General features: G+C 45.6%; 1 protein-coding gene across 1 annotated transcript; it reads right to left on the bottom strand.

The window, feature by feature from the left end:
• Positions 1 to 18,743: 18,743 nt before the first annotated feature.
• Positions 18,744 to 20,408, bottom strand: BSX (brain specific homeobox). Its single transcript, XM_088534553.1, has 3 exons — positions 20,054 to 20,408; positions 19,428 to 19,624; positions 18,744 to 18,986 (listed from the first exon to the last, which is right to left on the bottom strand). The coding sequence occupies exons 1-3, from the start codon at positions 20,307 to 20,309 to the stop codon at positions 18,744 to 18,746; spliced, it is 696 nt and encodes a 231-aa protein (XP_088390679.1). The 5' UTR covers positions 20,310 to 20,408.
• Between the last annotated feature and the right edge of the window lie 3,073 nt (positions 20,409 to 23,481).

The raw sequence follows: 23,481 nt of genomic DNA, 5'->3' as shown, positions 1-23,481 counted from the left end.
ATCTTTCACGGGACAAAGCTGGCAATACCCGGGCACGTTTCCCCGGCGCCCAGCTCGTGTTTTGTCCAAACCGGCCGTTTCTGCGAGCGTTGGAGAGCCCGGGAGCAGCTCACGGCACGGAAACGGCCCCGAGGCTGCAGCCGCGGGCCCGGGGCGGCCTCCCCGCCCGGCAGCGCCGCGGCGCTTCCTTGGCCCTCGTTCCCGGAGGGAAGGAAGGAGGGAAGGAGGGGAGGGAAGGGAAGGAGGGCGGGCGGCGCCGCGCTCCGCCCCGGCCGTTGGTAGCGGCGTCGGGGCGCCGCCATGGCGACGCGGGGGGGACCGGGCACGGCGCCGCCGGTAACGGGGACGGGCCCGGGGGGACGCCAGGCCCTGGGGAGCGGGAGGCGACGGCCCTGGGGGGCGAAGGGGCCCTTAGGGGGCGAAGGGGCCCTTAGGGGTGAGGCGATGGCGGGGGGTGGGTGAGGGTGAGACCTTAGGGGGTCCTGGGGGTGAGGCGGGGCAATGAGGGGACCCTTGGGGGCGGCTCGTGAGCAGCCCTGCACCTTGCGGTGGGAGAACGGGCTCCCCAGGCTGATCATGAGGGCTCACCGCTGTTGGCAGCGCTGCAGTTCCCACCTAACCAAAAGGCGCCTTTTTTTGCCGAGGAAAACTTCCAAACCCGTCCTGGGTTTTCCTTTCCTGGGTGCAGAGTGAGCTCCTTCTTCTGGCAGTGATTGTGAGGTGAGGACACAGGAGGAACAGTTACAGCCTGAAAGGAAAAACAATATTCATAGTAATGAGAATAAATAATTGTTTAAACTATAGAAGATCCAATTCTGAGCCTAAGCCAATGATATTATCAAGCATTCCAGCTTTTAAACAAATATAATCATTACCATACAGTGAACAACTTAGTTTACTCTCCTGTTTTCCAAATACAGGACTGCTGTACCACATCAGTGCAAAACACTGCGTAGATTCTTCACATAGGGAATATATTTCTCCCCACACTTGCAACATGAATAAAAGTCAGCTTCCTGGAAGGGTATTCGTGCAACCACATTTTTATCCTGCAAATCTGAAGAAGCAACCTGCCAGCGAAGGAGACTTAGCTGCAGGTCTGCATGACTCTGAGGAGTCTGATTTTGAAAGCCTTGCTCGAGAGAGACAGTATCAGCTACAACTCCAGCAGCGGATTCGTGAAAATGAAGAGCTGGAAGGGCTGTCTTCAGAGGAGTTTGAGAATGACAGCTTAGAAGATAGCTTGGAAGAGAGGAGCATAAAAGAGCAAGAAGGAGCCGCGTGTGACACGGACCGATACACAACTGGAATGCAAAAGGGCGGTAGTAATGAAAGGTAAGGCATAGGATTTTAGTAGAGAAGTGAAATAGTACTGGCACTTTAAAGGCCTGCATATCTCAAAGCATACAATACATCTCCAAAACCAGTTTATACGGTGAAAGTACTATTGAGGGCCCCCAGGGATGGAGTTAGACACAATTGCACTTTTTCTGTTGTACCCTCCTTCGTAATTATCACATCCATTTCTCCAGCATTACCCCAGTTGTTTGCTGTTCATGCTAAAACCATCGTAGAAAGGAAAGGTGTGAGAACACCTCCCACTTACCTATAACTGTTCCCACATCCTGGCCCTAGGCATCCCATACGAAGGGGCCTCCTTAATATGCCCCCCCAAACAGAAAAGCAATAATGTGGGAAGCAGAGAGCTGGTCTGTGTTAATCCCTACTTTTAGGCAGCACTAGTAAGCTAGAGGTGGAGCATTTGACTAGTCTCCCGTTGGTAAAGGCCTGTTAAACTAGATCCATTTTTATACCCACTGCTTGACTGAGAACCCTCTGCAGTCCAAGGAGGAGTTCAACACCTGGGGCAGGCTGTGGATCAGGCACTGCTCTATCTAGCAGTGTGGGCTGGCTACGGTCTCACATCACCCACCAGGGCTCTGGAAATGAGAGAAAACAGTGACCAGCACTGACACGTGCTGTCATCATGCCTTGCAGAAGGACCTGTGCTAAGCCACTGCACCACTCGGTGCAAGAAACTTCCGTGCAAAATCGACGAGTTGAAAAAAGGCAGTTTTGTTCTGTAACTACATACATCTAAAATGAAAAATTTCAGGGTAACCGTCAAACATTCTTTAAAAAGCATTAACTTGGTACATAAAATTTAATTTGCTGTCATATGCATAAAAGGTTTAATGTTGTATAAATTGGAAGTAATTCTCAAGTTTAAAAGGATTAAATTAAACCTGAAGTAATAATAATGTGCAGTTTCAATTTAATTGTCTACTTAAAATAAAATGGCAAACAAATGAAGGCTAAATGATTAATAGCATGCTTTTATTCACCTCCTCAACAGGCAAAATGGTCAGTTATTGAACATTTTATTGTGAGTACAAAATGATGTTAATTGTACTGGAAACATGCTCTAATTTTTAGTAATTTTTTGACTGAATACTATGCTGAATGTGAGGCTCTTCATTAAATGGAAATTTGATTTTATTTTGTTTGAACTTAGCCTAGTAAGTACTCAAATATAGTCCATTAACCAGAGCAAATATCACGGCGTATGCATATGAAACCCCCTCTCTACATCCATTACTAACCTCGGAATTTGAAGAGGAAACGCTGCATCTGTTGTCAACGTGTAACACTTTTGTTGACGAGCACAGAGTCCATCTAACCTTCATATCAAGTTGGAGGAGGACGAATGGAAGGTGCTCTTTTTGTCTGCAGATGAGTAGGGATGAAGGAGCTCTTCACACTCGTTTTGTTCCAGCACGGTGACCCGGCCTGTGCGATACAATTGAGCTCCTGTGCACACATTTCAGCACAATAGAACTCTCTAAAATTATACTCTGTTGTTTGAATCATTACAATTGTATCACATATTTCTGTATTCATTCCAAAAACATGGTCACCTAATTCTGTTTACCTGTGGGATCGCAGCTATGAATAATAATGTTTTCGCCAGTGTAAATCATCTGGTCTCTAATACACAGGACACCAGGGCACGGATGCTTACCTAAATTGAAAGTATTGACAGAGAAAGAGCTTATTTGGCTGCCACTTGTCATATAGACAAATACATAACTAATTTAGAAAGAATCAATAAATGGTTTTTAGAAGTGTTAATATGGTTAACTATGTCAGTTTGGAGAATCCACTAGATGATTTTGTATAATTAGAGCTGAAGAGCAAATTGGAATCGAGTGTCTCTAAATGTCACAGAAAAAGGCTCACCGTTTGTCGCTCTCTAAGAGAGCAGGGTCTAAGACACTGCAGATCCAGTTAAGCAAAAAGAGTCTTAAAAGCTTTTTCCCCTTATCCCTTCCTCTAGCTTTCCATCTCCTGGGAGAGAAACTGTATGCTTCTGTCTTGGGCAGTTGATCTTCCTCCTGTTGCATTAGGAATTAAGAAAGTCTTGAAAAGTTGTCTGTTCAGTTGAGCATGTTTGCAAGCTGGTTATCATAGGCTAAATTTTACAGTGGAGAAACTCTAATTTAAGCAATTAATACATAAGTACTCTTGAGCCTTTTTTTTTTTTTTTTTTAAACTAGGAAGCACCAGTCCGTGGACAAATATTTCAACCTAAGATACAACCCTAACTGGAAGAACATGAAAGGCGTAGCAGAATTTTCTGCAGTGCAAAAAGCACATCAAGTGCCTTTAAGAGACAGCGTGGAACTTTCACAAGACTCATTTTACCTCCTTTCCAATGACTGCCCAAAAGAAGAGACTCAACAGATGGCAGAATCACAAGATACATCCCCTGACTTTGATACAGAAGTATTAAACTTCCATGAACCAAATGCCATGGTCAGCAGGAAACCTTTTAGGTTACATGTTAAAGGGAAGGAATCAGAAAAGGACTGTCGTGTCAAAGATAGCCCCAGCACGTTCCGCAGTGCTTTTCCTCCTCGGATTCAAGGTAAACCAGGAAGAGTAAAAAAGGATTTTGTGGCAAAAAATAAACGGACCTTAGGTTTAGGTACGCGCATGGGAAATTCCTATCTTCAAATACACTGTAAAAAGCAAGGGGAAGGTCTTCAAGAACAGGTAGGACATTTCTACAAATCCTCTAATTAATAGCAACTGATGTACTGCCTATAGTTAAAACAGAATGTCTGTATGAGCTTTCAGGTTTGCATGACAGGTAACTAGATTTACCATCTATCCTGCAGTGATTTAAATTATTTCCAACTGGCGAATGATCAGTTATTGCAGCAGCCAGGCCAAAATTCATATTTGAAGTCCACCAATAAATGGTAGTAATGCATAGTAGTTGCACTGGGAGGGCAAATCTTAAGCTGAATTTATTTTAAGATTTAAGTTAAAAGGTGATTCAAGTTCCAAAAACAGTTTGTACATGATTTTATTGCTTTTAGCTGCTAAACATTATGCATAATGGGGGAAGGTGGAAGTAATTGAATTTTTACACTGAGTTGTAGCACAGAAAATACTTAATTTACAAAACTGCAGAGAGTTTCGAGTGCCATATTCTTGGAGGCTAATGAACAGTTGACACAACACTAGAGGGCATCTGCAGACAACATTACAATGAGTGCAACAGTGGACAAGCTCTTTTCTAGCAGAGCTATTAAGAGCTCTTGTTTATTTCAGTTATAATTTAGTTGATGGTGAAAATAATTAGTGTAGATTGATGCTAATTAAAGCTATGTTGATATGATTATGTTTACTATTTGGGGAATTCTGAAGATGTTTCATATGTAAGCGTGGAAGCCAGGGATCAGAACTTCATTGTGTAGACCCTCTGCCAAGTGTCTAATAGCAACAAGTATCTCTGCTGTGGATATAACGGATGGGGGAATTTTATAAAAGGCCTCTGGCATCATATATAGCTCCCTTATCACAGTGAGTTCAGTTATTCCCCCTTTTCACCTGAAGCAAAGTGGTGTCCAAAGCCTTAGGATGCACCAGGTTCACAGAGCCGCAGACAGCAAGCACTAGTGAGGGTAACATGGTGCTTCTGTGAAAGATAGTGGCACACGAGGGCTTCAGGGGAGAAAGCACTTTAAAAACTATCTTTAGACAATAACAGACACATATAAATCCAACCCTTGACTCACTGCTCATGATTCTCAGTTCAGCAGTTAAGTTCTCTGTGTTAGTCCAGTTATCTCGCCTGAAAAAAATGTAGCAAAAATGCAGGCAAGCAGAAAAGCAAGTCAGACATGTGGAACACTTTCCGAATGCCTTTTTCCTCCTCTAAAATGGACTGTTTTGAGCTTTGCAGAATATTGGAGCATTATTGATAGGATCACAGTTAGCAGACAGGTGTTGTGGTTATGAAATAGCTTTTACCTTAAAGCACTTTACATATAACTTCAGTTAATTAACGTAACATTGGGTATAATGTTTGTGTAAGGTTTGTTTTTGCAGGATTTACAACTACCTCTGTGCATAAAGATAGTAATCTGTATGTACCCAAATATACCTTAAATGTACGTTGATCTCCATGTTTACTAATATATACACACACATATATATAGCATTTTTAAAACATCAACTTCTTTGCAGCGTTGCCTGATTCTTTAAGAACCCCATGAGTGAGAGAGAGAGAAGTAGCAGCCCAATCTAGCTCAGCTGTACTCAATATGAGTTGCTTTCCTACCTACAAGCCCCTTACTTCAAAGCAAGGAACATAATGTACAATTTTTTAATGGCTCTAGACCAAGGCACTCAGACTCTCTGTGCACTGCGCCTTCCCTCAGTGTAAACACCTCATCAAGATTGCCAGCGCTTCCACAATAGCAGCCAAATGCAATTCGAGAACCACGAGCCTTTGAAGTCCCCACTGCAAAGGCCGGTTTTCTAGTCTGGGATAATGACATGCCATGATTGCTGTCTTTGTTGTATCTTTTCAGTAGAGAAGCAATTATGGGCCTCAATTTAACAGAATAGGCATTACACAGCTTATGATGCTCAAAATGCAATTTCATTTGATCATTTTCTCAATTTGATTGGTATTAATAGAATAGTTCACAAAAAATGCTGGCAGAGGTTGTGTCCTGTTCCTCTTTCAAAGAGATAATGTAGAAGTATGCTTTACCTGCCCAGTAAACCATGAATACAGTGAGCCAGTTGGTTCCACCAAAAACATCCTCCCGACTGCAAAGCTGTGTCCACCTACAGTTCAGGAAACCTGTGTAGAAACTTGAAAATTGTTAAGTTTTCTGAAGGCCAACAGAAGCTGCAGCATCATCTAGTGATTTGAAATTTGGCAATGTGACTCACTTGAAACGTCTGCAATAACCTCTCCCTACATCATCCTAGTTCTTCTGGTGTGTCACCCCCAGAGATGTCAGGCTCGCTCTCCAAAAGTACTAACCTTCCTTCATGCCCATTTCACCATGATGATTTTCAGTTAATAATTCTTTGGGTCACAAGTACCTTCCCAGTGTGAATACTACTGTGTTGACAAATGGGGAAGGAAAAAAAAAATAAAGAAATTGCATAGGTTAAAGAAATAGAAACATTCAAGTCTCAAAGGAATATTTTCATTTTATCATATTTACAAGGGTATTTCTTGGCTTCAAAATATGTGGCACCATCAGCCACCCTTGAAAAATCACTCAAGTTTGATTTCCAGCCATTTTGCCACCATGACTGTGACCATATAAAAATGTTCTTCTCTGTGATATTGCTGTTTTACCCAAACTTATACCATTGTCCGGCTGTACGCATTCAATGTTTAATTTCTGTGGCTCCTCCCTATACTTTTCTACCAGTATTACTGCATTTTGCCATCTTTTTCTTCCCCACGACTGTTATTCAAGACCCTGCTATGGTGTATGGCAGCCAGCAATGCCTTGGTACACGGGTGACTTCCTGGACAAATGGCAATTCCCTGCTTGCCCTTTTGGCAGGGGTTGCATCTCCAGACCCTCATACACATGGAGAAGCCCAGGCATTTGAGAGTGCCTGTTACGAGTGCATTTCTGTGCTGCATACTTCCTGCAATTTTCTTTTCTTTATTCCCTTTAAACGCAGAAGAAATACCCCCTACTGCCACAATACTAATACTTTTTCTACCTTTTTTCTTTAAATTTGATCTTTATTTAGCAATTCATTTTCCTGTTATCCATAATTTATTGCCTAACTTTACCATTTCAGCTTTACTGGGATACAAATTCTTTTCTTCTTCCCTCAAGACTTAGAAATACTTTTATCTGTCCAGGCTATCTTAATTTGTGGCCATAAATATTCTTTTTTTTTTAAAAAAAAAAAAAGGTTGAAGATACTCAAGCTGTTGATGAAGAACCAGTTCAGAATGTCCTACCGTTTCAGAACATGAAAATGGATCCTGAAGACAAATGGTATCTGAAGTCACAGCAGCTCAAGGTTCCTTTTTGATAAAACATAATTGCTGAAATATATATGTAAAAAACATATCAATTTGAATATTTCAGTCTGTGAGGCATCTTTGAAATATTGGTTACTGAATGCAAATCCTTAGATAATCACTCAGATAACCCATAAAAATTTAAAACCTACACTGCTATTCATATTGAATGCTTTTAAAACAAAGTAGATCTCCTAATCCCAAGAAATTCTGATCTTAAAGAATGACATGTATTTAGGACATGATTTGGTTACAAGAAGTTAAAATGCAAACTAGTATATGGCTATTTTAATGATTCATGAGTATTATAAGCCTTATTATATTCCTATAGCCTTATTATATATTCCTTGTCCCCCAAAATTCCAGTGCACCTGGAATTTTGTAATGTATGGTAATGTATATAATGTATGGTAACCTGGAGGTTACCATAAAACAGAATTTTACAGGTACTAAGATTTGTGGTGAGCTCCAGCCTACAGAGCTGGTTTATGCTTACCTTTCAGACCAACGCCGTGGTTAGTAATAGAGGACACCAGGTATCATCACTGCAAAAAACAAAGCATTTCGGAACCAGAACTTGAAGCCAGCTAGAACTGTAATTAGCAAATCTAATTGTTATCTTTGTATCAAATTTACCTGAAATAATTCAGGTAAACTGCTTAAATTACCTGCAGTTCACTTAAGACTGGAAGCTGCGCTTGCTAAAAGAGTGAACAAGATTTGATGCTGCTATTCGTTGCAAGAGATTTCCTTTATATTTTGCATGGTTGTTCCATCTAAATGGGGAGACTTTGGCCTAGTCCCAGTTTGGCAGCAGTTCTTACTTTCCACCAGTAGCACAATATGCCAGAACTCTAATCATTGCTGCAGAGGTCGAGCTAACAAATCATCCTCTTGGCACCAGGAGTCAGGATTACCCAGTGCTAAAGCTTTCACCAAAACATTCTTCTCTATATGTGGATTTAATACCTACCATTAAGCAGTTATTCTGAGTGTGTATGCTAGGTAGTGATTGCAAGTGTTGCTAACAAAAGAACCCTAGTGAGACATGAGGGTGAAATAGAGGATTTCAGTGCTGACAAAGATTAAATGGATTGGGAATGGATTTGTATATTACCTAGAAGGAAAGCCATGGCTTTCCTCCAGAGGGGCAACACCTGATATATTAGTTACAAAGTGATGATTCCTAAATATACTTCACTTTTACAGTATATCAGTTCAGCTCAAGTTTAAGGATAATCACAATATTTTCTTAACACTGTGATCCCCAGATAAAAAAGAAGGACAAAAACACTAAGTACAAAATATTAAGGTCTTATGTGATATAGCTATTCTATATATTATTATATAGAATTTATAGAATATTATAATATTATATATTCTATATATTATTATATATTATTTCTAACTTACAGATTCATTATAACTATTGATTTTTAAAATGTATTGTTGGAAAAGAACATTTCCATATGCCATGTACTCTTGCAAGCACAGTTTTCTGTGATTTAAAGTTTCTCTCCGAAAGGCTAAAAGTGCAGCCCAAAAACAAAAGCCATGGGCATAAGCTAAGTCTCGTGCTACCTGCAGAGAGTTAAACTCAGGTTTTGAAAGTCATCAGCATTTGCCATTAAGGTCATTCTGGGCACATTGTATTACCCATTTAAGTCAAAAGTTCTTGTGCTGAATTTCTCAGAAAAGACTTTAGGCACTATTGACATGAAAAGAGCATGAACATCTAATATCAGATTGCTCTGATGAAAATGAAAGTTTTATATTAAATAGGCAAAAAATAATAATCTTTTCAACTTTTACCAAGTCGGACCCACAGCCTTTTAAAGGCAGTTTGCATTGACTTAAACTAGCTTTGCATGAAGCTGAAAAATTCCAACAGTTTTTTCTATTTGATTTAGACAGCCTCCATGCACTTGGGTGCAAACAAAGTCAGACATTGTGAAATTCCCATGTTTCCATCTTCATGCTCCTAATAAATTCTCTAAACAAGACTGATTCTATGTACAGATTTCTTGCTGAGGTGTCTATCATCTATCCGCTATTAAGAAATGAAGCACTGTTTTATACCTTCTTTCTTCTTTGAGGCCTCCCTCCTCTTCTGCTCACAGTTCACCAGCAGCCTTTTGCCCAGCTTCCCAACGTGCCATGGAGCACCACCACCAAGGATCAACTCAATGGACACATCCTCCCTTAGCTGACAGGCTCTGCTTCAACCTGCTCCCACCGATAATGCCACAGCCGGGAAGCGGCTCAGAGCCGAGTGCGGAGAGGGGCCAAGGAAGTCAAGCCAAAATAAGCCGAAGCAACTCCGAAGGCTACCTAGTGCAAATGGAAAAGCAAAAACAGCCTCCAGTCCACAGGAAGGTAAGAAAACAGGCATAGATGGGAACAAAGCTTTACATTTGTTTCCTCCTCTGGTTAGGCTGGGGTTTGTTTGTTTTTCTATAACCCAAAGGTCTTCACAGAAAATAAAGAAAAAAAGGTGACCGAGGACTATTTTATTTTTGCAGAGTACCAACCAACACGATGATTCCCACATCACTTTCAGACTCGATTAGCTCACAACACAGAGCAGCGTTTGTCCTTTAAGTTATTCCAGCGATAAAGTGATTTAAAATAAAGCCGTTTGTGTAAAGCAGCAGGTAGCCAGGCCTCAGACCTGAGCAAACCATTATCCTGGTCACGCTCATTTGCTAGCCAACTCAAATCTCTTGGTTTCCAAGGGAATCAAACTGAACAGCAGCAAACTTAGAAGACGTATAAAGCTAATAGCATAAACATTATTACAAGTCTGCTGACAATCCCAATGTGGTCCTTATTAAAACCGGATTCTTCGTCTTTTCTATGTATCCAGATTTCATACTGTACCCACTTAACACAGATGCAGTGGATGAGCATAGAGAGATCCCTGTGTGTCCATGACAAATTAAATGTTTAAGAAGTTGCTCCATGTCTCAGGGCAGACAAGCTAAGCTGGAATAATTACTCATGTGCTTCATCTAGGAGACAGTTTGTGTATTGCTGCTTGAATAGCTCTAAGAAGAATTAGTTGCATTATGATAGTAACTGCAGGGCAGATTTCCTTCCCTTTCTGTTCCTGAGTTCAAACCATAGACAGACCTAAGGTTGAAATTACTCCTTGAATCCTGCTCTTATTTTGAGTGTCCACTACAAGACTTGTGCTAATTATGCTCTCTGAAAAGCATATATATAGAGAGGAAAACCTGTTACTGCTGTTTGTTTTCCAGCTGTATCGTTCAAAGCCTACTACAGCAATCTCAACGTGAGACTCGGAGGCCTTGGACCTGACTATGAAGCAGTCAAAGAGAAAGTAGGTGGTCCCCATGCTGTGGTGTGCTTTTCAGTCGTGCCAAGGGACTGCAGGTGGAGGAGTAAGGCCATGAAATCATTGCTGAGAGGCCTTTGGACCTTGTGTCCTTGACTCACAGTCTATCGCGAGTTCCTAGAGGAAGATTTAAATAGAAGGAAGGACAGCTGTATAGTTGCAGCCCCCCGAGAATAAAAGATGCCATCTGTTGCATTTACATCGATCTCTATCGAAGATAGAGTCCAAGAAAGAGCTCTTAAAATGAGGAGTAACTAAAAAATGTGCTATTTATCAGCATTTCCTGATGGGTTCTTCTGAGGAATGATCAATAACAGACAGGTTAAACAGCAACAGGGGTGTAAATGGAAGACTCCTGTGAAAGAGTGTTTCATTGATGTATCCACTGAGAGGTTTGATTAATGATACATTTGTTTCCTTTCGTCAGAAAGAAAAGTTAAGGCAACAAAAGGAATATGCAAAGCAAATTAAAGAACACAACATGAAAAACATGACTTCTGTTCAGAGGTTGCCTGCAAAACCCAAGGTTACAACTTCAGTGTCAAGGCAGAAGGTAAGAAGAGTCTATTTCTTCTTTTAAGTCCAGTTGTTCTTTTAGGTTGCAGTTATCTTCATATTCATATTCTTAGGCTCTGGAATATGCTAAGAAGATTCCTCGACCAAAAACTTTTGTGACAAGGCAACCAGAGGAAGAGGTGAAAGACGAAAAAGTTCCGTCACAGATTTTAAGAAGAAACTATTTACCTCAGATTGCATCCTTGGAAACTTTACAACACAGGCATGAGAAGGAAAAGCAAGTTGTAGCTGCTTTCAGAACCCTGCATATCTTATAGGTAATTTTAAATGATTAGGGAATTCTTCAAGGCAGATATTATCCAAATGGTTTAATTATGAGCTGTTACTACCACTTGGTAATCCATCATCCCACAGAGATATAAGGTGGTCTGTGTTTTCATAATTTTTTGGTTTTAGAATCAAAACTAGAAGACCATTTTTTTAAAAAAATAAACAGTTGCATGTGTAACATTAAATATGATGATCTGTGTTTCTTTTTTGCCCTCCCCCCTACTCTTTAAATCTCACCTAGCAGTTGCATCTTTCAGATTAATCAGTTATTGGCTTCTCACAGCCAGATCATTCTTTACCGTGCCAAACAAGCAAACATATATATGAAACATTAAAAATAAAATACCAACCATGTTTCTCTTTCAAGTGCAGAGGAGACTTTGGCAGACTAGCCAGAAACACAGCCCCAGATAATCCACTGCTCATAAGGAATGAAAAGCAGGCAGCAAATTATATGACCTGGTAATGATAAAATTCTAATTATTCAACTGTTGCTATGTTATCTGTTAGTGAATCATTTTCACTCTAAGGACAAAATTTTGAAACTTCATCTAGGACAAGCAAATGCAAAGCAAGTACTGGCTGTTCGTGGAGACAATCTGTTATTAGCCAGAAGCTGTTGAAAAAATACATTAAGTAGCTGAGGGTAATTGAGAGCTACATGTTTGAGAGGAAACAGTTTATAACAGATTAAATCTATAAAACAACAAACAGATGGGTTTCTTATGATAGTTCTGTTTCTTTAACTTAGTAATTTATGAATTAAATCAGCATGTGGAATGTGATTAGAAAACACAGCAAGGGAAATCGGAAGATACCACCACCAAAATCTCTTAGGAAATGGGCCATGTAAAATGTGCATTTTTTTTCTTTTAATAGTCTATTATTACGTTTAATTGCTTTAGCCAATTTAACAGTTCTCCTTTAGAGTGAGGGGCAGACAATTAGTCTTTGGGCAAGACAGGCGCAAGTCTCCCTGAAGAAGGCCAACAGTGGGAAGCTAAGGTAGGGAATTAAAGTTAGTATCTTGGTAATGGCTTTTTTTTTTTTTTTTTTTCTCCACAGAACCTTTCGTTAAAGATAAAAATACTAAGATGTAGCCCGTTTCTGGGTTAACCTTTCATTGGTGGGGTGTGCCAAGTTCCAGTAGTTGTGCATTGAAGTCACATCTTCGTTTCAAGTCCTCTTGGCCCACATGAGAAGCAGGGATCTCCTCACTCGGCTGCTTCCTTCCCAGCACAGTCCTTGGCCTTTGCCTGCTCTCTCCTCCCGTGTGGGATCTACACATTTGGCCCCCAGTTGTGGCATGGAAACGTTTCCCGCCAGTTTCTGCCTTTCCAGCTTTATTTTTAAACCAAATGGTAACACTTTGAAGCATTTCTGATTAGGGAACCTCAACTTGTCATCTCTGCTTAAAAGTGATAATCCCCCCTTAATACAAACCTCAAGTGCCTATTTTAATGAAACCTTCAGATGAATATCAAAGAGCTATTTACTCGTATCTAATATTTTAATTAGATTATATTCTCAATTTAACCCATTAAATCCCCTTTGATGATCTCCATGTTTAGTGTTTAGCCCCAGATGCTGGAGGTTTTGAATATTGGACCTTTGATTTAACGAGAACTTTTGCCTTTCCAGCCTGACTCCCTTTGTATCCCCTTTTTTTTTTATTTTCAGAGCTATAGAATTCAGTTAATTGAAGAAGTCTCTTACCACCACACATTAAGGAACCTAAATTAGCATCCCTTTTCTGATTAGAAAATGCAAGCAGACATTTTCCCTTTGATCTGAGGATTGAGTTGAAGTAGGCAACAGCCCCTGAAAATGAGCTGATGGCCTTATTATTTGGCTGACATGCAGATGCGCCCGTGTGGTCCAAATGCTTAATGTCTTAATTGATCACCTTCCCCTGTCTGTCATCTACTACCTTTTAGAGCTCCCAGGAATTAGAATGATCTTTTGGGGGGGAGTGCATTTTCTTAAAATAAAACATTGAAAACATCTCTGCTCATGTTATGCTTCTGTTAGCAAGCCGTGTATCATTTATGTGATGCTGCTTTGGGAAGGGAGAGGAAGAAGGCAGATTAAAAAAAATTACACTGATCATGATCATCTCAGAAACCATTTGGAAAAGACTGTGTTTTTTCCCCCAGGAAAAGACATTATTTGCAGCATATGTGCCAAGAAAATCTTTTGATCTACCTCAATACTAATGCAAATTCTTCCTGCACCGAACAGATAGGGTGGCACGAAAAGGGCCCATACAAGTAAATGATGAGCATCCATCTGCTTAAAAGCAAAGGCCAAAACTTAATGTCTTTCAAATTAGGAAGACAAGGAATTTAAATAAGAACTAGGCCTTGAGTTTTGCATTAAGTATTCCGGAGACATTTAGCTGGAGTAGAACCTGCCTGCTCTAGTGCCATTGCTGCTGCACAGCCACGTGCAGGGCAGAGCAATGGGTGCCATGGGCGCAGGTCCCACTGCCAGGCCTTCATCCAGCTCATCTGCCCCTCCAGGATGGTGCCACACCACGCCATGGAAGCATTCAGCATCTCTTGGAGAGACATCAGCCTAACGGGAAGGTTGTAATGAAAGGTGATGCTCGATTCCCTCATTCCTTTTCCTCCTGAAGAGGTGGAACCATCTCCTTGAGCACAAACAACTGCCTCCTGTCCTACAGTCACCAGGCAAGTGCCAGAGCCAAGAACCACCAAATCTGCCGTAAGTAATAACGGCACAAAAACGGCCTTTGCCCCTCCTTGATGCTCGGACCTAAGTACACGCTGTTTGAGAATAAGCCTCAGACAGAAGAACCAACGCAGGTGGCTGCTTCCAGTCCCACCGCTTCTGTGGCAGAAGTAGCTCTAGATGCACATTCGCGGTGATGGGTAAATGGGAACAACTTCCACTGGTGACAGCTGCAGGGGTGAGCAAGCAGCCTGCCTTGCACAAGAGCCTGCTTTGAACAGCAGTGACAGAGCCAAAAACCTGGATAGGGCAGACGCTCAAGAAGCGCCCAGCAGCTCAGCGAGAGCTTTGCATAATCGCGAGTGCAGGGCAGGCAGCTGCAGGTGATGCCACGGGCTGGGTTTGTGTCACCGGGATCACTTCAGCGCTTGTGTCCTCTGCTGCAGCCACAGCAAAGCCAGCACATAGCATGGAGAATAGAGCCTTTCCTTAGGGAAGAAATTGGAATAGTTGCAACAACATCTCAAGAAAGCAAGGACAGAATTCAGCTGCTTGCCTGTGCTCTGAGCATCTCAGGAACCTGTGGCATCATGAGTTAACTCATTACCACAAGTTAAGCTCAGCATCTTCCTTGAAAAACTAGCTGAACACTAGCACTGCAGTCCACTGGGATCACTCATCTCTTTTACACTTGCTTTATATCGTCTTGCCTTCGTCACTAGATACAGCACATTGCTACGGCTGCATGAGTATAGACCCCTCTGTAGCTACTGCTTGCACCACTCTGTCCTTCAGCTGGTCAAGCCTTTCTCACTAAGTGCCGTGCTCATCTTTGCATATTGGCCTTTCTGCAGGGATGCCAAATCTGGAGAGCATCCCCCATAACTAAGTCCATTCTCATTCTCACTTTATAGCATAACAGAGACTTCAGAGCTAGTTCCTCAGAACTAGGGGCAAGTAACCCTCCCTAGGACCTCTGACCAGCCCCTCCAGTCACACCATTCCCACATAGGGCTAACAGATAAGCTTTGTTACAACTTCAACAGGCAATGGAAGAAATAAGGTTTCACCCAAGCTTATTATGGTTTAGTTTAAACCACTTAGAAACCAGATTAATCCAAAGCAGAAATAAGCCCCTTGGTAAGCCTAGCCAGAGCCCCCAGGCAGGAGCCTGCAGTTAATCAGGGTGATGTTGTTGTGTAGGGAGGTTGGCTAGGGACTAGGGAGGTTGAACAACATTGTCATTTCAGGAGGCTACAGTGCTCGTGATACTGTAGTCAGGATCCTACGAGTGCCACCTGCACAGCCCGTACTCTTCATTTAACTTGCTAGCAAAGCCAAGAACCCACGGGAGGAGGTAGCAAAAGCATCTCACATAGCTCAAGTGACTGCATCACTTGCTGGGGCTGGCCATGTCTTACACCTTCACCAAGTGTTCACAACACTCTCGAGGCTGATACCACATGTCTGTCCAGTGGCTCTACTTTACAAATGGTCCTCCCTTCCACTGTGCATACAGTGTGAGCCTGTACACCTGAACTGCTTTTGCCTAGCTCTGGCCATAGAAAGAAAAATCTTGGGCTGGAACCTCTTTTCTGCCTCATAATTTAGAAATGTCAAGGAGGACAGAGGATAAAATAGTCCAAGCAAAAGAAAAAAAATCCACAGGAAGGTGTTACAGACTTTTTTTTATTTCCTCTAATAAAAACAACAACCAATATTTACCACTGAAATGGAAATTAAAAAACATGATTTCATTTCAGAAAGCACAGAGAAAAATCTGTAATAAAAGCTAAAACTTCAGTGACACCCTGAGAAATAGAATAGCCACCAAAACTAATTATTTCTTACCATTTCTACTCTACCTTTCCCAACCAAACATGAATAATAATAAAAAAGGGGGGAAAGGGCAGTTCCAAAGAGCACAACCCCTCTTCAAGCTTGGGGAGACCAGCAAAGGAAGAGCAGGAGTCTGCAGATCCCCTGGAGTAAGGCAGGGCCATGGAATGAATAGCCATTTGCCTCGTTCTGGCAGAAATATGAAAACCAAACGAACCAAGCACCTTCCCTGACCCTCTCCACTCTCAAACTCGGGTAGCTGCCTCCAGAAAGGCGCAGGAGCCGCAGCCTCCTGCTCCTCGGTCCCGCTCAGCCCTTGCTCGCGGGAGCAGCCCGCAGTGCGGGACGCGCTGCCGCGGAGCCTCGCGGCAGCAGCTTTGCATTCTGCGGGGGGCTGCTGGCAGCAGCGGCTCTGCTTTTACATGGGATGGTCATTTCAACTGCTTTCTGGCCCTTCCTTAAGGATTTGGTTATCCCTCCTGGTGGGGTAACACTGGCTGCAGAAAGGGAAGCGAGATGCTCCCGGTGCCTCGCTGCTCCAGAGGAGCTGTGGCCCCTCACCCCTGTGGTGCCAGGGAGCTTGGGGCTTGACCACAAGTACCAGGCACGTAAATGCCCCCAGTTTTGCTATTGCGGAGCAAGCACTAGTTTGGGGGGCTATCAGAGCAAAGGGAACCCCCTTGCTTGCGCTGCCACCCCGAGCCCTCCAAGCACGTTCGGAAAGCCAAGCCCAGCAGCGCAGGGGGACCAGCACGGTGGCTGCCAGTCACCCGCAGGGCACAGGGGCTGCACAAACATGGGAACGGGGACCAGCGCAGCTGCCTCGGCGCATGGGCACGCGTGTGCCCTGCAACGTCTGCCTGCACTGCCTCCTCAGCACCCTGGAGCATCCTTCTGCCTTGCTTCCGCACATGCCCTGCGCCTCAGAGCATGTTTCCTTGCCTCTGTTTTCCAAAATGAGAATAATCGTAATAAAGAGAATTAAAAGTTCTTCCCCCAAGAAAAAGGAAGCATGGATAAATTTATTTAACAACTGGATATTTAATAACCCTTTCCCTCGGGTCTATTTTGTTTGTTTAATATTGCACCTCCACTCTTGCTTGCAATACTCTGCCTCTCCAAAGAGAGGGGATTTTCTCCTCTCCATCCTTTGCTGCCCAGGACCGTCACACAGCAGCAGGGGCCCTGTGGGGAATCATGTGCAGTGATCCCCTCCGCTGCAGCCAGCGCCGCTCGCTGCACAGAGCAGCATCACAGACCAGCCACAAATAAATTGTCCTGGAGAAATTTGCTCGTCAATCACCTTTAATAGTTCCTACTTAAATGTACGGACAAGCAACATGTAGCAAAAACGAACAAAAATCGGGGTGGGCAAGGGGAGGAGGAAGCAGCCAGGGCCAGGGGAGCATCTCCATCCTGGGACGCACAAAGCAAGATTCCCGGTGCAGCACCAAGCCGCAGCACAGCCTCGGGGGGAATCGATTTCGCTTCCCTCTGAGCTACAATTTTTAGCGTCGTGTTGCAGCCAAAATTGGTGACAAACATTTTTTTTTTCCTTTTCCATAAACACTATGGAGAAGACAACTAGTCCTTTTCTGGATAAAGGAATTTTTCCCCCCCTAATTTATGATCTTTATTATTTTACAAGAACCACAGCCCCACAAAATGCTCCTAGTTACCCACTTTCATCGTCTGGCGTGTGGACAGCGAGCAGGTACACGTTTTCCCTCACAAGCCACGTTCCCAGTAGCCCAAAACGCCTTGGAAAGAACAAGTGCTAACGACTCTGAGCAATCAAATCCACCTCCCTTTAGAAGTAAACGGAAAAATAAAATAAATAACCTGGCGAGACTCCGGCAAGTCACAGGACTGCAAAGGTGCCGCTTAAGCAGGCGCAACCCCCGAGGATTTCTTTTGCTGCAAGTGCCAGAGCTGCCTGAGGGTTGAGGAGCTTCCCCAGAAAGGGAAAAAATAAATAAAAGAAAACAAACAGAAAACCGCACATAGACAAAACCTGCGGAATTCACCTGGGAAGGGGACCCATTTCCCTGGCGGGAGGAGAAGAAGAAGAAACGAGCGGGTGTCCCTCGCTGTGACCCGGGGAAGGAGCAGCCCTGCTCGCCGAGGGTAGCGCGAAAGAAGGTGGAAGGGGCCAGGGTGGGGGGTGTCTTTAATGAGGAAGGGAATCAGCCCGGAGGCGCTTCCCACCTGGCGCCACGCCGGAGCTGCGGGTGCTTCCCGAGCGGCGGAGACGCCGCTTGTCCCTTCCCCGGTCCCTGCAGGGCTCACGGTGCCACCCGCGGTGGCATCGGGCCGGGCCGCTGCCGCGCTCAGTAACCACAACACACGGGCACGGGGACACGTTTATTGGCACCGCGGGAAGCGCGGGGCGCGGAGAAAAGTCAACTGTTCCGAGTGCGAAGGGGAGGCTTAGCGGGAGTTCGCCCTCTTCACCACCACCCCCTTTAACGTATTATTATTATTATTAAATTAATGCTGGCTCTCCCCCAGGCCGAGCCGAGGCCGCTGCCCGCCCGCAGGATCGTGCGCGGACCGTGTCCCCGCGTCCCGCCCGCGCGGCGGCAGCGGGACCGGAGCCGCTCGTGGGTCCGGGGCCGCGCGCGGCTGCCGCCCCCCGCGCTCCTAGAGGCGGTGGGGGCCGCTGCCCAGGTCCCCCTCGTCCAGCACGTCCACCTCGTCCTCGGGCTCCTGCAGCAGGAAGGCGCCGGGGGGGCCCTGCCGGGGCTCGGCCGCCCCCTCGGGCAGCTCGGGCTCCGGGGAGCTCTGCCCGCCGCTCTCCTCGCCGCCCGGCTGCTTCGGCTCCTCCTGGCTCTTCCTCAGCTGCTTTTTGTGCTTCATGCGCCGGTTCTGGAACCAGGTTTTCACCTGGGAGAAGCGAGGGGAAAAGAACGGGATGGAATAGAGTAGGATAAAATAGAATAGGAGAGGAGAGAATAGGATGGAATGGAATAAGACGGCGTAGGATAGGACGGAGTAAGATAGGATAGAATGAAGCAAAATAGGATAAGATAGAATGGAATGGAACAAAATAGGATAGGATAGACTTGAATAGGATAGAATAAAATAAAATAGGACATAATAGAATGGAATAAAATAGGTCATAATAGAATGGAATAAAATAGGATAGGATAAACTTGGATACGATAGAATGGAACGGAATGGGATAGACTAGGATAGCATAGACTGGGATACAATGGAATGGAGTGGAATGGAACGGGATGGCATAGGATAGGACAGGACAGGACAGGACAGAGCAGAAGCCGGGGGCGCGGGGGCTGCGGCGCCGGGCCGGCCGCGGGCCGGTACCTGCGTCTCGGAGAGGCTGAGCGCCGTGGCCAGCTCCACCCGCTCGGGCGTGGAGAGGTAGCGCTGCATCTCGAAGCGCTTCTCGAGGCCGGAGAGCTGCGAGTCGGAGAAGACGGTGCGGGCCTTGCGGCGGCGGCAGTGCTTGCCGGGCAGCTCGGCGTGCGCGGGGTGCGGGAACAGCGCCGGCACGGGCACCCCTGCGGCGGAGGTTGCGTTACAGCCGTTTGCCCGTCCGCTTCGGGCATCTCTGTGCGCGGGGCCGCCGCAGCCGCCCGGACCGCGATTCCACGAAAACGAAATAAACGCGGAAAAAAACGGGGGAGCCGCGGAAGAGGCCGCGAGGGGAGCGGGCAGGGCGCGGGCAGCCCCGCCACCCTCCTCCTCCTCCGCGCGCAACTTTGGCTGCCCGGCGGGACACCGCGCAGAGCCGCTTTCCTTGCGCGCTCGGGCACCAGCGCGGAGGAAGCGCCGGGGGTCGGAAAGCGGCGCGAGAGAAAAGAAGAAAAGTTACCCTGGTCTCCGTAATAAAAACAAAAACGAAAATGCAAATAAAAATAAAAGCGGTAGCAAAACAAACCCGAAATTCGCTTTTCCCCGAGGGGGCCGCGGCGAGGGCGCGCTCTTACCCGAGGCCGTGAGGAAATAGGGGTGCGGGTGCTCCGGCTTGTGCAGCGCGGGGTGCGGGTGCGGAGCCAGGAGGGTGGGCGCGGGCACCAGGGGGTACCCATAGTCCAGCAGCGGCACCCGGGAGGCCAGCGAGGCGCCGAAGGGCTCGGCGGGCACCTCCCGCAGGGGCTTGGGCTTGTGCAGCAGGATGTCCTCGATGAAGAAGGAGGTGGGACGCGGCGCCGGGTGCACGGGCGGCGCGAAGTTGAGGTTCATGGCGAGCGCGGACCCCCCGCCCTCGCCGCCGGCCGCCGCGGTGGGCGAGGGGGCTGCGGCCGGCGGCGCCTCCCGCAGAAAGAAAGCAAAAAAAAAAAAAAAAAAGAATGAAAGAGACGACAAAAAATGAAATAAGTAAATAAAATAAAATAAAAATAAATAAAATAAATAATGAAAAAATAGAATAAATGCAATAAATAAAAACTAAATAAATGAAATAAATAAAATTAAACAAAAATGAAATAAATAAAAATAAACAAAAAATGAAAAAAAAATGTGTTGTTAATAAAAGTGGTGCTGCCGCTGCCCCCGGGCGCGGGGCGAGCGCCTTCCCCGCCGCCGGGAAGAGCCGGGCGCTGCGCGGGCGCTGCGCGCCTTTGAGGCGCCGCGGGAAAGGGGCTCTCCAGCGAGCCAATCGCCGCCGGGCGGGCGGGGGCGCCGGCCCCGCGGGCCACCCAAACCCGCGGAGGGGGCGCGGGGGCTCCGCGCTGCCGCCCCGGGCCCGCAGCGCCCCGGGCCGCGGCCCCCGCGGGGTCTCGTCCTCCTGGCATCGCCCCGAACACGCGTGTATATACGTAAACATAACATATATGTAAACATACGTGTTTAAAATAGCCCTCGATTTATGTACAAATAATGACCGCGCGCTTTCCCGACCTGTCGCACTTCACACACTCGCACCCCTGCAGCAGTCCCGCAGGCAGCTCGGCCCCTCGGCTCCGGGTACTGCCCCGCCGGGGTCTTGCTCCGTCCGTGCCCCGCTCACTTTTGCTCAAACACCTTTTTTTTTTTTTTTTTTTCTTTTTGGTGTGGGGGGGGATCTTTTCTTTTTTTCAATTTGTCTTTTTTTTTTTCCTCCTAATCCGTAACATTCATTTCCCCGGAGTCAATTTGCTAAAATGAGGGTGATATACCACATCATAGCCGAGATAATTTCGGTTCGCATCTCGGAAAATTGCTCTAATTATTGATGTTAAACTCGGGGAAATTAAAAGAAGGCTCTTCTCCTTCATCTCCTGATTTTAAGCTCTAATTTGTTGAAATCGAGTTGTCATCACAATTCCAATCACTACCGTTAATAGTAAAAGTGTTCTAATAGAGCCAGAAATCTCGCAACCCATGCTATTAGATAATTAGGAAAGATGTTAGAAAGGCAAGTGCTAATCCTTGGGCGCACGGACAGCGTTTCCATCTGATCCAGCAGGTAGAACAAATTAATTACCAGAATCAATTAGTCCTAAAAGTACAGTTCTCCAGGAAGTGTAAGCCATGCCTTCCATATGGATGAGCTGGTAAATGGTAAATAGATGGGGGGAAAAAAAAACTCGAAAAGAATAGAAATGGCAATCGTCCCGTTTTAATGAATGTGGAAGTGGAGGCGCCCGAGTTTGCTGCTGTTACCTGCTCCTCTCGTTAGCGCGTAATTAAGCGCGTGTGCGAAGCGCGCACGTATGCGCAGCCAGCGGCGCTTTTTGCCGGCGGAGGGGGGGAATAAAAACAATATTAATAATAACAAATCGTATTTTCCAGCGGCCCCTCCTGAAATGGCCCTTCCTGCCCCAAAACTTCCTCCTCGGAGCAGAGGAGCCCGCAGCGCCCCGCGTTGCAGGGCGGGCGCTTTCCTGGCCATGTCCTCAGCCGGGATTGCTTCTCCAGGGGCTGCGGCTTCACCCACCCCTGGGGTACATAGTACACTATATATCAAGAAATACATGTGTATATATATATATATAAGCCAGGACCCCGTGCTGCCCTCCACCTTCCCAGGGACTGGGGAATTAGCCCTTCCAGGGCTTTCTGCCCCACCAACCCCCCGCTTGCTGTTTTCCCCTTTTTGAGCTATCACAGCAGTGTCACCATCACACATTAGCTCCTTATTTTGTCTCGGGCCTGGCTGGCCATCCAGAGAAGCAAAACTGGCGATGCCAGTGCGCTTTTCATGCCCAAACCCTGTCCTGTTTGCTGTCAAATACGTGGGTGATTTGGTTCAGCCAGTGGCAATACCCATGTGCTTCACTTGCATAAACTCCAGTTGCCATTGCCTGTACACTTGAGATTATTCGAAGGTATTGCAGGGAACTTTTTTCACGGGAAAGCAAAAATTTATTTATGACAAAACCTAGGAGGCTGCTTGAGATGTCGGTGCAGCTACATTGATGCCGGGAGCTTTATTTCAGTGTGTTGCATTAGGGACAAATTTGGTGCAGCTTAAAAACACAGGCACTTACCTTCCCTTGGCTCTTGAAGAGGTAAGGTAGCCTGGGAGCCCAGCCTTTTCATGCTTTTCAAGACAAATCCACTCAAAAAGGAAGGGTTAAATTAAAACCAGACAGCCTTAATATGATCAAAATGGGAGCCTGGCTGCAGGGAAGAGGTCTGAAGAGCTCTGTTTGAGTAGCCACACACATAACATACAGAGAGGTCTTTTGAACACAAAGCATGGCTTAATGGAGACGGCTCCATGTGTGATGCTTCAGGTAAAAGGGCGCACGAACCCCGGAGCTTGGGGTGCTGCTGCCTGCACAAGGGTGGAAGACGCTCCTGCCTTTCCCTGCAGCAGCCTGGGAGCGGATACTTTCCCCATCCCTTTGTCTTTGTCCAGGTCACCTCTCTGCAGCTCTTTGAGCACCGGCTCCGCTGCCTTCTTGCAGCTTTGCTGATGTTCAGGACGGCTGAGGAGGTCCCCGAGCAGCAGTGCAGAGGCAAGAGCTGAGGGCAGTGGTGGGAACCCCATTCAGTGCCACCTAGCTCTGCACTGGAGGCATCTCCAAGTGTCCTAGTATGCCACAGGGGACATGTTAATGTTGGCTGCTGCAGGACAAACTCATTAAGAGGCAGCACAGAAAGGGTGGCACTTGGGAGGCTCCTACCACTGCCACCGGCTGGGAGAGCTTGGGGGAGGAGGGGGCAGGTGGCATCCGTAGAGGGGAGAAACCTTTTAAAGAGTAACAGCTTAGTCTATAACTTGAACAGTTCCTGTGTCTGCACCGCCTCAGAGATCTAAATCCAGAAATTTGTCTAAAATTTAGCCACATTTTCTGATACTCCTGGCCAGTTTCTGAAGGCAGATGCATTTATAAAGAGAATTCCCCCAACCCAAAGTAATTCCCATTAACAAAGACCTAGAATCTTGTTAATTATCTAAACTTTGTATTCAACATTGGATTTTTCA

The sequence above is a fragment of the Tinamus guttatus genome, unplaced genomic scaffold (assembly GCF_059628265.1).
Source record: "Tinamus guttatus ecotype Peru unplaced genomic scaffold, ASM5962826v1 Tinamus_guttatus_pri_ptg000566l, whole genome shotgun sequence".
Lineage (NCBI taxonomy): Eukaryota > Metazoa > Chordata > Aves > Tinamiformes > Tinamidae > Tinamus > Tinamus guttatus.
Note: the sequence above shows the minus strand (reverse complement) of the source record. Positions and strands in the feature narration are given on the sequence as shown.